General features: G+C 44.5%; 1 protein-coding gene across 4 annotated transcripts in view; it reads left to right on the top strand.

The window, feature by feature from the left end:
* LAMA3 (laminin subunit alpha 3) overlaps window positions 1-12,638 on the top strand; it is a 273,575-nt gene that overhangs the window by 60,610 nt on the left and 200,327 nt on the right. For all 4 annotated transcript variants that reach the window (XM_050767788.1, XM_050767786.1, XM_050767785.1 and 1 more), the window contains exons 3-7: window positions 176-293; window positions 1,664-1,782; window positions 3,139-3,309; window positions 5,939-6,030; window positions 10,904-11,019. In XM_050767788.1, coding sequence (XP_050623745.1) covers window positions 176-293; window positions 1,664-1,782; window positions 3,139-3,309; window positions 5,939-6,030; window positions 10,904-11,019 — 616 coding nt within the window. The remainder of the gene's footprint in view (window positions 1-175; window positions 294-1,663; window positions 1,783-3,138; window positions 3,310-5,938; window positions 6,031-10,903; window positions 11,020-12,638) is intronic.

Here is a 12,638-nt window from a genome sequence, read left to right as displayed (position 1 = left end):
CTCTCTTTCTTTTCCCCACAGAGATGTCCAATAGACAGTTAGGAATCAGGATGGGGATCTTGGGCAAGGGGTTGTGGTGGGACGTGTTGCCTTGGGAATCAGCATCATATAGAGATGGTAGAAGCTATGAATCGATGAGATGACTTTAATAACTGTATCTCTTTTGTTTTATCAGCTCTTCCATGTGGCCTATATTTTAATCAAATTTGCAAATTCTCCTCGCCCTGATCTTTGGGTCTTGGAAAGATCTGTAGATTTTGGAAGCACCTACTCACCATGGCAATACTTTGCTCGTAAGTAATCTTGTCTACCATGTTATGTGTGGCTTTAATTACTTGGAACAGATCAAGACTATGGATTTAATTAGAAAATTAATCTTGGCTGGGTACAGTGGCTCACTCCTATAATCCCAGCACTTTGGAAGGCCAAGGTGGGTGGTTTATCTGAGGTCAGGAGTTTGAGACCAGCCTGGCCAACATGGAGAAACCCTGTCTGTACTAAAAATACAAAAATTAGCCAGGCATCATGGCACGTGCCTGTTGTCCCTACTTGGGAGGCTGAGGTCAGAGTATCATTTGAATCCAGGAAGCAGAGGTTGCAGTGAGCCAAGATTGTACCACTGCACTCCAGCGTGGGCAACAGAATGAGACTCCGTCTCAAAAAAAAAAAAAAAAAAAAAAAGAAACGAAACGAAAAATAATCTCTCAGTATGACTAGTTAGGGACTGGTCACTTTTAACCTCTAAATTACTCTCAGAATATTGGCTGGGCGTGGTGGCTCATGTCTGTAATCCCAGCACTTTGGGAAGCCAAGACAGGTGGATCACTTGAGGTCAGGAGTTTGAGACCAGCCTGGCCAACATGGTGAAACCCTGTCTCTACTAAAAATACAAAAATAAGCAAGGTGTGGTGGTGTGCACCTGTGGTCCCAGCTACTCAGGAGGCTGAGGTGGGAGAATCACTTAAATTCAGGAGGTGGAGGTTGCAGTGAGCTGAGATTGTGCCACTGCACTCCAGCCTGGGCAACAGAGACTCCATCTGAAAAAGGAAAAAAAGAAGAATATTCCCATTTCTCAAGCATGTGTTCAAGGATACCACATGCAGAAATGAAGTAGAAACTCCTTTTATGATAACAGTTCTTGGCACTATTTGGGAGCACCTGTAAGATGGTAGAAGCTGTGAATCGATGAGATGACTTTAATAACTGTAATCTCCCATCTTTTTCCTTTTATGCAGAATTAGAAACTAAGTTCCATCTTTATAGATCCTATGCTGTGCTTTACTCACCTCGACTCTGTTATCTTCACTAATGAAGAATGTCAGGGTTTCTAAACCCTGTGATGAACAGAGGTGGACAAGAATTTTGCTTATAAAGGCATTGGGTTTTCCACTAGGTTTCCTTAGAAGATAAACTTCCTAAGTAGGAGTGTGGAGTTAGCACTGCGTCTCCAAGCATTGCCACTGAAAGTCAACTGGCCTGAAATGGCTTGGTATTTTCTTTCATGAATTAAAAACTCCATTCTCAGCTTTTCTCTAAAAGTTTTAAATGCCTTTCTCTTCTTTCTTTCTTTGTGTATTTTCTTAAGGAAACGTAAGTCTTCTTAAGAGATTTGCAACAAAATGATAATATTTTGTTATATAATGTTGAAATACTTTCCTTCTAGATTCTAAAGTAGACTGTTTAAAAGAATTCGGGCGGGAGGCAAATATGGCTGTCACCCGGGATGATGATGTACTTTGTGTTACTGAATATTCCCGTATTGTACCTTTGGAAAATGGTGAGGTAAGTAGATTTGGAAGACTGGGAGAGATAAGACTCAGAAATGAACATGAGGATATCCAATTTTTCATAATTGCGAAACTTGCACTTTCAAGGACATCTAACATAGATCAAGATGGAAACAGGGCTTGGGACTGAACAGTTAAGGAATCACATTGAGTGCTCCCAGAATGAACCAGGTTGGAAATTCTGTTGGGGGATTTCAGTTATCCCCAGAAAGTCAGGATTCTTGATTCAAGGCTCACAGGTCTTGAACTGTCCTTTCTGGTGATGTTTTTAGAAAGTGGGTTGCTGGTAACTGAAATGATGACCCCTTACCTCTTCACCCATGATCCCATGATCCCCTGTAAGAGTGAGAAGAGGAGGGGCTGGTGGTAGCAGGTAGATTTTCTCTATACTCTCTCTTCCCTCATCTGATGACTAGATGTAGGGGATCCAGAGGAGGACTCTGAGGTCCTACAGAATGGCTGCATCTCTAGATAGCAAGAGCCTGCTTCCCTGAATGACTGCATGGCTGCATGGAGCTGATCCTACCTGATCCCTGATCCCTTTTGGTAGAATGGGTATAATCTGTTGGAGAGAAAAAAATTGCTGTCCCTGTGAGGTTGCATTTGGCCCTTGTAAAGTTAGCTTGGCTATTGTTAAGGGAGATGGGCAAACTCAGGTGAAACAATCAGTGAAGATTTCCATGGAAATTGTGAGGCTATAATGAATATGAACTGAGTTTCAAATAAACTTCCATCAAAGGTGTCAGCCTCCCTCTCTTTAAGTAGAGAGACCTTACTTGAGCATGTGGATGTGGTATCTTCTGACAACTCATGAGTGGTTCATATTTCCAATGGCTGACACTTGGGCTTTGTCACTTTGGGCTTTAAAACAAAATGGAGGGTTTACACAGATTTCTTTTCCCCCCGCATTACAGTCAAACTTTATATCTAGAGATTTCCTTTTTCAACCTCATGTAGATGTTTGGGTTACTTTAGCTTTGTTTCTTTGATGCAGCTTAACAAAGTTGTGTCCTTATATTTACAGATTGTAACATTATGTTTTCAACATTTCATAGTGTTACAGTCCCACAACTACACTGATAGAACAAAGGCTTTGAAAATGAAATGATAACATCTCTCAAGAGTCCAGGTTTCAAAGACATATTGCCAGACCTTGGAACCAGGAAGTGTGAGGGAAGATGGGACTAGCAATGATGTTTTTAGACATAAACAAGATCCAAGACCCCCTACGAATATCAAATGGCTTAGAGAAACCAAGTGCCTTGGGGCATGTGAGTTATTTTTGCTTACTTGCTGCTAAATTTTGATAAAAGGAACCTTTTCCCCCTTTATGTGTGTGTGGTCGTTTTAGGTTGTGGTGTCCTTGATAAACGGTCGTCCAGGTGCAAAAAATTTTACTTTCTCTCACACCCTGAGGGAGTTTACCAAGGCAACAAACATCCGCTTGCGTTTTCTTCGAACCAATACGCTTCTTGGACACCTCATCTCCAAAGCCCAGCGAGATCCAACTGTCACTCGGCGGGTGAGTAGTCAGAGCATTTGTTTTGTTACTTTATTTATTCATTTTTTTTGGCTTACCAAATTAATTGCCTTGAACTCTTTAAGTAACCTTTGTAGCCTGTAATGATGTAGGTGTGGGAGTTGTTCTTGTCTGAAATACTAGATATAATTAGGAGTTTTATATCTAATAACGTATAAAAATGGCTGTTTGAAGAAAAATCATTATATTCAAAGAAGATGAAAGGCAAACAATTATAGTCAGTCTGGTACTAGTCTGGATGGGATAATTAATACTACAGCCAGCAATCCCAAAATCTCAGTGGCTTAACAAAATAAAGCTTTGTTTCTTGCTCATATGACAGTTTAACATGGGTCAGCAGGTAGGATCGGCTTCACACAGTCATTCAGGGAAGCAGGTTCTTTCTATATAGAGATGCAGCCATTCGGTAGGACCTCACAGTCCTCCTCTGGATCCCCTACGTGTTGGTCATCAGATGAGGGAAGAGAGAGTGTAGAGAAAAATCTACCTGCTTCTCATCAGAGGTTATTTCTATGGGCAAGAACTGGTCATATTATAGCCTCACTTAGATGCAAGGAGGCTTGGTGATGTCATCTAGCTGAAATGGAGGCACCTAGGTACTGGTGAGCACTAGCGCCCTCTCCTGTGTTGGAGGTACCCCATGAACAGCTCTCACCCTCAGGTGTCAGGGCAGTACACTTGTCTCCTGGGCACAGAGGGAGCCCACAGAATAAATATATTGAGCTCACTCTTCTTCCACCCTCTGATCTGCTGGTGCCTTCCATTGGCCAAACCAAACAAGAAGCCAGAAAGAAAGACAGTCCATTGGTTGCAGCCATAAAGTTCACCTCCCAGGCACAGACAGGGTGGAGAAGGAGGAGAGCAGACCTGGAGGGTGAATGGAAGATGCCCAGTGCACCTTATAGAGTTTGGCTTTTTATATAGGTAACATCAGAGAGCTGGGAAAGGAAGGAAGGGAAAAGTGTAAGTATTGCCACAGTTTTGAGCATTTTACAGAAAGGCAGGCACCTTGGGTGTAGGTGGCCTATCTTTTGTATTTTTTGCTCTCCTCAGCTCCCTCTGAGCTTCTGTGTAGTTGGGGACTGTGTTGAATCTGAGGATGGATATTTGCAAGGGAGGGCTAGACTTTCTCATAAACTATAGCCGGGCTGTGTTGCTGTTCCTCCATGTGCCCTGGAGCACTGCCACAAATGTACCTTACCAATTTTTTTTTTCTTAAATTGTCTTTTTGGGGGTTGCAAGATTTGCAGTCATATATATCTACGTATATTACTTTTCACTTAGATGAATACAGGCCTCTCCATTAAATAATTATTTTATGGAGTGTACCGCATACATAGTACATAATCTTAACCCCCCAAGTTTAGGTTGCTTCTCTCATGGAGGAATATGATACCAGCTACTTTATGACACACATCACATGTGCTGCTGGGTGAAGGCTGACTGGGGGTTTCTCTTGCTGCTGCTGCCCTTAACACGTGTGGAGGGGAACTTTCACAGTGGCCAGCAGGAAAGCCCCTGAGTCTTAATTTGTCATGGAAAGCCCTGGTAATACCGACTTTATCTGTATTAACAAGGGGGGCTGTTAATGCCTTCAGACTAAGATGTTTCCAGGAAGCCTTGACACTTTAACAGGTTTTAATGAGGGAACCAGAACAGAACCCCAACATTAAATCAATAGGGCTCTTTAAGGCAACCACACTCAACAACAACAACAACAATAAAGGGACAAAAACCCTCTTGTCCTTGTGAATTCAAAGACTTCTCGCTGACAGATATTCTTCTCACTGGCAGCATGGCCTCAATGAGAAAGATTGTTCTACAGTCCTCACATTCCTCCCAAATCCTGGGCAGTCTCCTGCCAAGTCTGAGAAGGAAGGGAGCTGGCAGAAGGAGCTGGCAGGAGGAGCTGCCTATTGTCACCACTGCAGAGGCCTCCAACATATTGGAGAGGGGCCTTGTCAATGAGAGGATCTACACATATTTGTGGCCTGGTTTAGGGGCTGATCTTCAGCTGGATCTGAGCTGGCTCTCTCTGGCCTTTCTGGAGCTTGAAACTTTGACTCTAGTCTTTCCGACCCTGTGCTAGGAAGGCTTCAGCAAATTCTGGTGGCCCCTCCAGTCTCGGGGATGCATTGGATCCATCTCTGTAAATATTATCTCCCTTCCCGGAACCTGGGATAGTATTTTGCACAAAGCAAGTGCAACCTTTTTGGTATAAAAATTCAGTTTTGATAAATAAATATGTTCAATGTATAAAATTCATTTGTGTAAAACATAATGTAAAAATTATTTTAATTTACATAAAAATAAACTTGGACGTTCTTAATCCCTTTCCTATAGGCTATAAAGTATGATTCTTTTCTAAGGCAATTTCCCTTCATGAACTTCAAGCATCTGAATTTTTTAAATGCACAAATTCAGCAGTATGTTATTACATTTTATCAAGGAATGTGTTTATTTTATAAGACACGTTACATCCCAATGTAGGGCTCAAGAATACAGAATTTTAAAAGGGAAGCAGAGGCAGCAGATGTGGGTTAAAGACTAGTAAGAGAAAGTTTTTGTCACTGTTCAGTGAAACTTGCACGTTCTGTGTTCTGTCGTGCAGTATTATTACAGCATAAAGGACATCAGCATTGGTGGGCGGTGTGTTTGCAATGGCCATGCTGAAGTGTGCAATGCAAACAATCCTGAAAAACTGTAAGTACACTGTGCAGATTTTTTTCAGCCTTACTATGAATAAGTCTAATTATTTCAGTGGATGTTTGCATCCCATTAAATGTTTCTAGGTTCCTGTCCTCAATAGGAATGATTCAGGATCAATGAATAGGTGGGGGTGTGTGCCTCCACTCCACCAACTCTCCACTTTCTTTCATATAATCACTATGGGCCCTGGCAGACATGGCTAATCAATCACAGCACTCTGGATAATCTGTGTCCCAGCCACCAAATCACCCCCAAGACATACCTCAGGCAGCCAATTGATTAGAGCTGGCAAGAGAAATAAAACTTGTCATTCCTAGTTTAATGGGATTGGGCTTTACATTTCAAATCCTTGTTTTTTAAATTGTGGTGAAATACACATCAGATTTACTATTTTAACCATTTTAAAGTGACAGTTCAGTAGCGGTAACTATGTTCACATTGTTGTGCAACCAATCTCCAGAACTCTTCATTTTGCAAAATTGAAATTCTATACCTGTTAAACAACTCTTTGTTTCTTCCTACCACTGGCCCCTGGCAATCATCATGACTATCCTAGGTACCTCATATAAGTGGAATCATACAGTATTTGTCCTTTTGCAACAAATACTGGCTTATTAAATTTGTCATCACTTATTTCACTTAGCATAGTGTCCTCAAGGTTCATCCATATTAAGCATGTGTCAAAATTTTCTTTTTGTTCAAAGCTGAACAGTATTTCCTTGTATATATGTATATACTACACTCTGTTTATCCATTCATCTGTGAATACATACTTGGGGTGCGTCCACCTTTTGGCTATTGTGAATAATGCTGCTGTGAACATGAATGTATCCTTTTTGTTTTTAGTTTGAGTATATTTTGCATACAATAAGATGCATGAGTCTTAAATGTTAAGTGTTCAGCAATACATTTGTGTTACCACTGCAAGAGGGATACTTTAAAGGGCTGGAAATTACAGGATGCCAGATATACTAATCATTTTATCTCAATGTTTAACTTAAAGTCTACAATGTTTCAAGAGCAGCATTTACCAGAGATATATTTCACTTTTAGTCAGATTCAGGCTTGTGCCTCTTTAGGTCAAGCTTTGTGTTCAGGCAGAATTGCTAGTTCTCAAGGTCTGTGATATGCTTTGTGGGGCCCTTCTCCTTGACCACCCATAGCCCTTAACGTTTTTGTCCCCACTTCAAGGATCCAGCAGTGCTGTTGAGGGAGGTTACACACCAAATGATTGACCTTTAGTGGAAAATGACTTGTTTATTAATCGTTAATCTATTTCCACCCTGTAATGTCCTGTCTCCCTAAGACACTAGAAATCGGGTCAAATAAGTTCTGAGTTGGAGAGAGGAGAGAAGAGGTCCAGCTAATGTCGCTGAGCCTGGAACAAAATAGTGCCATGTGGGAAAGGAGTACATGCTATCACAGAGGGCATGAACTTCCTGCTTAGAAAGGCTACTGAACCCTGGAGACCCTGGCAGAGCTGAGGAGTTCTACACTGGGTGGTTAATTCTCCCAATACACATGTGTGGAGGTCTCCCTAAGCCTTCGTGAAAGGCTCAGTTTGGCAGCAATCCACTTCAACATGACTGCCTGCCTTTTCTTGTCTGCTGGTTTGCTTCTGCCCAACAAGCTGACCTTGAACAAATGCTGATGAAATCCACATCCATGATGAGGTAGAAATCTTATAATAGTTTAAAGGGATTCAGAAACTTAATGGATAGAGCCAAGCCCAGACTATCAAAAAAGTTACTGGCTACTGAGGCGGAACTCAAGAAGGGGGGTTGTTAACCAAGCATGTATACCATGTTGACCTTGCTGCATGGATATGTGGAAGGACCTCAAATTTAATTCTGAGCCTCTTAGCAGCCAACTCAAAAAGGGAAATCTGCTTGGTTTCATATTTCACTATGATCACAAGCTAAAAAGTAATAAGTTACTTAGAAAAAGCATGATTGTTGATACTAGTCTCAAATAACAATTTTCCCTAGGAGTGGGGCAGAGTGATCATCACGAAGGGAATTCTCTAACCAATGACATCTTTAAATAACATCTTTACAGCAGATGTATTATTAACCATCAGTCTGGGCTGCAAGAGAGGAAAAGCAGTGATTTGGCAGTGCCAGTGGGAATCAGATGGGTATCCAGCTCCTTTTTTTGCTATGCTGAATTTTAATCCCCCTATGTGTGGAGTTGGACTACATGTTCTTTTTTTTTTTTTTTTTTTTTTTTTTTTGAGCTGGAGTCTGGCTCTGTCGCCCAGGCTGAAGTGCAGTGCAGTGGCTGGATCTCAGCTCACTGCAAGCTCTGCCTCCCGGGTTTATGCCATTCTCCTGCCTTAGCCTCCCAAGTAGCTGGGACTACAGGCGCCCGCCACCTCACCCGGCTAGTTTTTTGTATTTTTCAGTAGAGACGGGGTTTCACCGTGTTAGCCAGGATGGTCTCGATCTCCTGACCTCGTGATCCGCCCGTCTCGGCCTCCCAAAGTGCTGGGATGACAGGCTTGAGCCACCGCGCCCGGCCTAGCACTACATGTTCTTGAAGCAGTCTTCCCTAAATAATCTTGTAGTCTAGCTAATGCCAAATGTTTAATTGGCAATGAGCTGAAATTGCCTCTCCAACAAGAGCCCATTTGGATGCCAGTTGTTCTGTGCTGCCAGGTAGATCTATGTCCATGTGCTTTACCAGGCAGTTGAGTATGGAGAGGGATGACACCCTGTCTTGGGAATAGAACTGAGTATATTCCACACCAGCTTCCCTTAGAGAAGAGTTGATGGAATCCCTGCAGGCACAGCCAAGAGCCTTCTTAGACGAGGCGTTTTGCTGTTGTTGTTGTTTTAATAGTCTCGGGTCTTTATTTGACTCAAACTGAACACTGCAAGTTTCTCATAATAAAAAAAAAAAAAGCTGTTTGCTCAATGCCGCACAAACGGCGGCATGCGGGGACACCCCCGCTCACCACCCCCCCAAAAAACACAACCAAAACCCAAAGCCTCTTTCATATTCACGATATTCATGAAGCACCAGCTATGGAGTGAAGCATCTTGGTTTAGATTTAGTCTCTCTGCCTACAATCATGACCTTCGTCAAGTGAGTTTATCTCTGAGCACCAGTATCGTCATCCGCAAAGTGGGGCAAGTTCCATCTACCACAGTGAGACAGGAAAGGGGCTCCAAAACTGAGAGCTGCCATCACAGTAGATGTTGTCAGGGCCGGACAAAGAATTCCAGAATCCTGGTACTACCAGCCCACTTCACCTGAGCCACAGCATCCCAGGCTCGGGAGTGCCAGGACTCAGGGGGGCCCTGGATGCGGTGCCTGCACCCAGTCCTTCCCCAACCACGTGGCAACCGTGTGCTCCCAGTGGTGGTTGCCTCCTCAGTCCCCTCCGAGCCTCCCCGCTTCCCACTCCCTGCCCCCCGCCTCGCCCCGCCCCAGTAACTGGCTGAAGCAGTCGGGTGAATTGTGGGTTCAGGAGCCCCAGACTCTGAGGCCTGGGGACTGGAGAACAACCCTAGGCTGTGCGTCCGTGCCCTCCTCCAACAGGGAGGCGTGTGCTTCTCCGCGAACCCAGCCTCCTGGACCAACCCAGCCTCCTGGACCAACCCAGCCCGGAATTAGAAACCTACCATGCCGGCCTGACGCACGCCCAGCTCCGAGGCCTACCCCGGGCAACCCGAACTGGGTTCCACCTTACCTCAGGCCCCGGGCCTCGCCTGGCTCATGCTCCTGGGGCTTCAGGCCGTCTTCCCACCCCTTCATGCCCCCGGCTCCCTCCTGGCTCGCATCCTTCCAGATCCAGCAGCTCTTCCCACTCCCTCAGGCCTCCAGCCTGCTTGGCGCTCTCCAGCAGCCCGGGCTGCAGCCGGATTCCCACCTCCAACCCATCCCCTCTCCTTCCTCCTCCCCAGTCTCCTCCTCCTCCTCAGTCCCCTCCCCAGCCTCCACCCTCACTGCCACCAGACCCTGCTTGGCCTCCTCCAGCTCCCCCCAGCAGTTGCCAAAAAGATAGTTCTGAGGCCTCAGGTGGCTCATCCATCGAATCTTCTGTGGGGTGGTGGCGCGCTGTTAGGTGAGAGAGAAAAGGCAGACGAAGAGGAACGACTCCTGCTCCACAGACAGCTGCGCAAGACCAAGACGGAATCACACCAGTGCTGGACAATGGTTTTGAATCCTCTTTCAAGCACAGAAGGAGGGAGCTCAAAGCTTGGAGTTCCAATCCAAAGCCAAGGCTGAAACAATTTCATTTTAACTTGGAATGTTAAGGCAGATGTACACCCTTTTGAACTGAGACTTTTAACCCTTTGCCTCGCTGAGTGGTCTCAGCTTTTGGCTCGTGATGGAGCTGGTGCCGCCTCTGGAAGCAGAGCTCTCTGGGATCTTATTAGCAGCTGGCTCTTGAATTGTGTAAATCTCTGGGCGTGACCACAGGTTGAGAGTGAGAAACTTGAGCAAATCTTAGTCATAGGACTCCAGATCTTTATGCAGCTGTGATACTTAACACATCTCAGTAAACTCAGCACTTGAGTGCTCCTGTGTTCATTTATGGTAACAATGGGGTAGAGAAGACAGAGCTGGGGCCTCAGAGACAAGTGAGTTTGGAAGGCTGGCTCTCCATTTATCACTGCCTCACCTTTGGCAGGTATCTTAATACCTCTGAATCTCAGTCTCACCATCTGTAAAATGGAGATAATACGCAGGATATGGGAGGCTTAAATAATACTTGCAAAGTGTTGTGTTCTCCTAATTCCTCAATGAATGGTGCCGTGGATAACCGTGATGACTCGTGTGTCAGTTTTGCACATATAGGATCAACCGATCCTCATCAAAACTTTTCAATAACTGAGATGCACTTTGCCCACATGCCCAGGTTTCGGTGTCAATGCCAGCACCACACCTGTGGGGAGACGTGTGATCGCTGCTGCACAGGGTACAATCAGAGGCGCTGGCAGCCTGCCGTGTGGGAGCAGAGCCATGAGTGTGAAGGTGGGTGTGGGGCTGGGGTGGGGGCCACACGTGGCCTTCTCCTCCTCTCCCTGGGGGCTGAGGCAGTTTTCCCCATGCTAGTGAGGAGGCTGAGGTCATGTCAGTCTTAGGGTCTGAGGTCTGTCTATTGTAATAAGAACCTCACTGACTGGAGGGAAAAGTGCCCTCTGAATTCAGATGTACATATGAGAAGAAAAAGAACAATGATGATGATGACCATGCATGATGGGGCGCAGTGCTTTAATGGGTTGACCTCTCTTTTTAGCAATCATAAATATGATGCAGCCACTATAAAATTTTAACCCCTTGTCCATTTTATAGGATGTGATACTGGATAGCAATCAACTATTTTGAGGACCGAGGTCCAGAGAAGATGGCAAGGTTGAGTCTAAACAGGAAACTGGGAGTACTGGAGTGTGGAGGGCTGGGAAGAGTAATGTGGTAGGATTGAGGAGGATGGAGGGGACCAGAGAAGGAAGAAAAAAAGACAGGAAACTGCTTTTAACAGTGTGACATAAAGTAAGAAAAGTATTCTTTTTTTAGGCCTGATGTGGTGACTCCCAGCACTTTGGGAGGGAAAGGTGGGAGGGTTGCTTGAGGCCAGGAGTTGGAGACCAGCCTGGGCAACATAGTGAGACTCTGTCTACAAAAAAATTCAAAAATTAGCTAGAGGTGGTGGTGTAGGCCTGTAGTCCCAGCTGCTTGGGAGGTGGAAGTGGGAGGATGGCTTGAGCCCAAGAGTTGGTGCAGTGAGCTCTGATCCTGCCTCTGCACTCCAGCCTGGGTGAAAGAATAACATCCTGTCTCAAAAAAAAAAAAAAAAAAAAAAAAAAAAAAAGAAGAAACACAACTGTTATTTTTAACAAACAAACCCTAAGACATCCAACTATAGATTTTCTTCTAAATCAATCTTCTTGGGAAGGTACATATTTATTCCAATTACAGAAAACATTTCATTCACTGCAACCGCCGCCTCCCAGGTTCAAGTGGTTCTCCTGCCTCAGCATCCCCTGTAGCTGGGATTACAGGCACCTGCCACCACGCCTGGCTAATTTTGTTTGTTTGTATTTTTAGAAGAGATGGGGTTTCACCATGTTGGCCAGGTTGGTCTTGAACTCCTGGCCTCTTGTGATCTGCCTGCCTTGGCCTCCCAAAGTGCTGGGATTATAGGACTTTATACTTTTTGACCAAAAAGTATTAAGAGATAAGACTGATGATCTCTTATGGCCAGTAGACTTATGTAAAAGGTATTTCCAGTGCTCTTCCAAGGGAGTTTTGAGAGACGCTAAAGTTCTGCGATGGTCTTGCGGCCATTTCAGGCAAATGCTCTGGCGCATCTCTGAGTCCCGGTGTTACTCGGATGGCCGCCTCACTTTATAGTCACAGCTAATCGGTTCCTTCTCAATGACTTCCCCATTCCTCACCCCAGATGAGGGGACCAGAGAAAGGTATAACAAAAATAATCAGGGGTTGTTTCTTCGCTGCTTTCAAACACTGATTTAGGATATTTTGGATTGAATTACATGAATTCCAGTATTTGCAACTTGATTAGTTTTCCAGACTAATGGACGCCTTTGTAAATAACATGCTTCACTCCAACACACATGAAAAAAATTAAA

The sequence above is a fragment of the Macaca thibetana genome, chromosome 18 (genome assembly GCF_024542745.1).
Source record: "Macaca thibetana thibetana isolate TM-01 chromosome 18, ASM2454274v1, whole genome shotgun sequence".
NCBI lineage: Eukaryota > Metazoa > Chordata > Mammalia > Primates > Cercopithecidae > Macaca > Macaca thibetana.
Note: the sequence above shows the minus strand (reverse complement) of the source record. Positions and strands in the feature narration are given on the sequence as shown.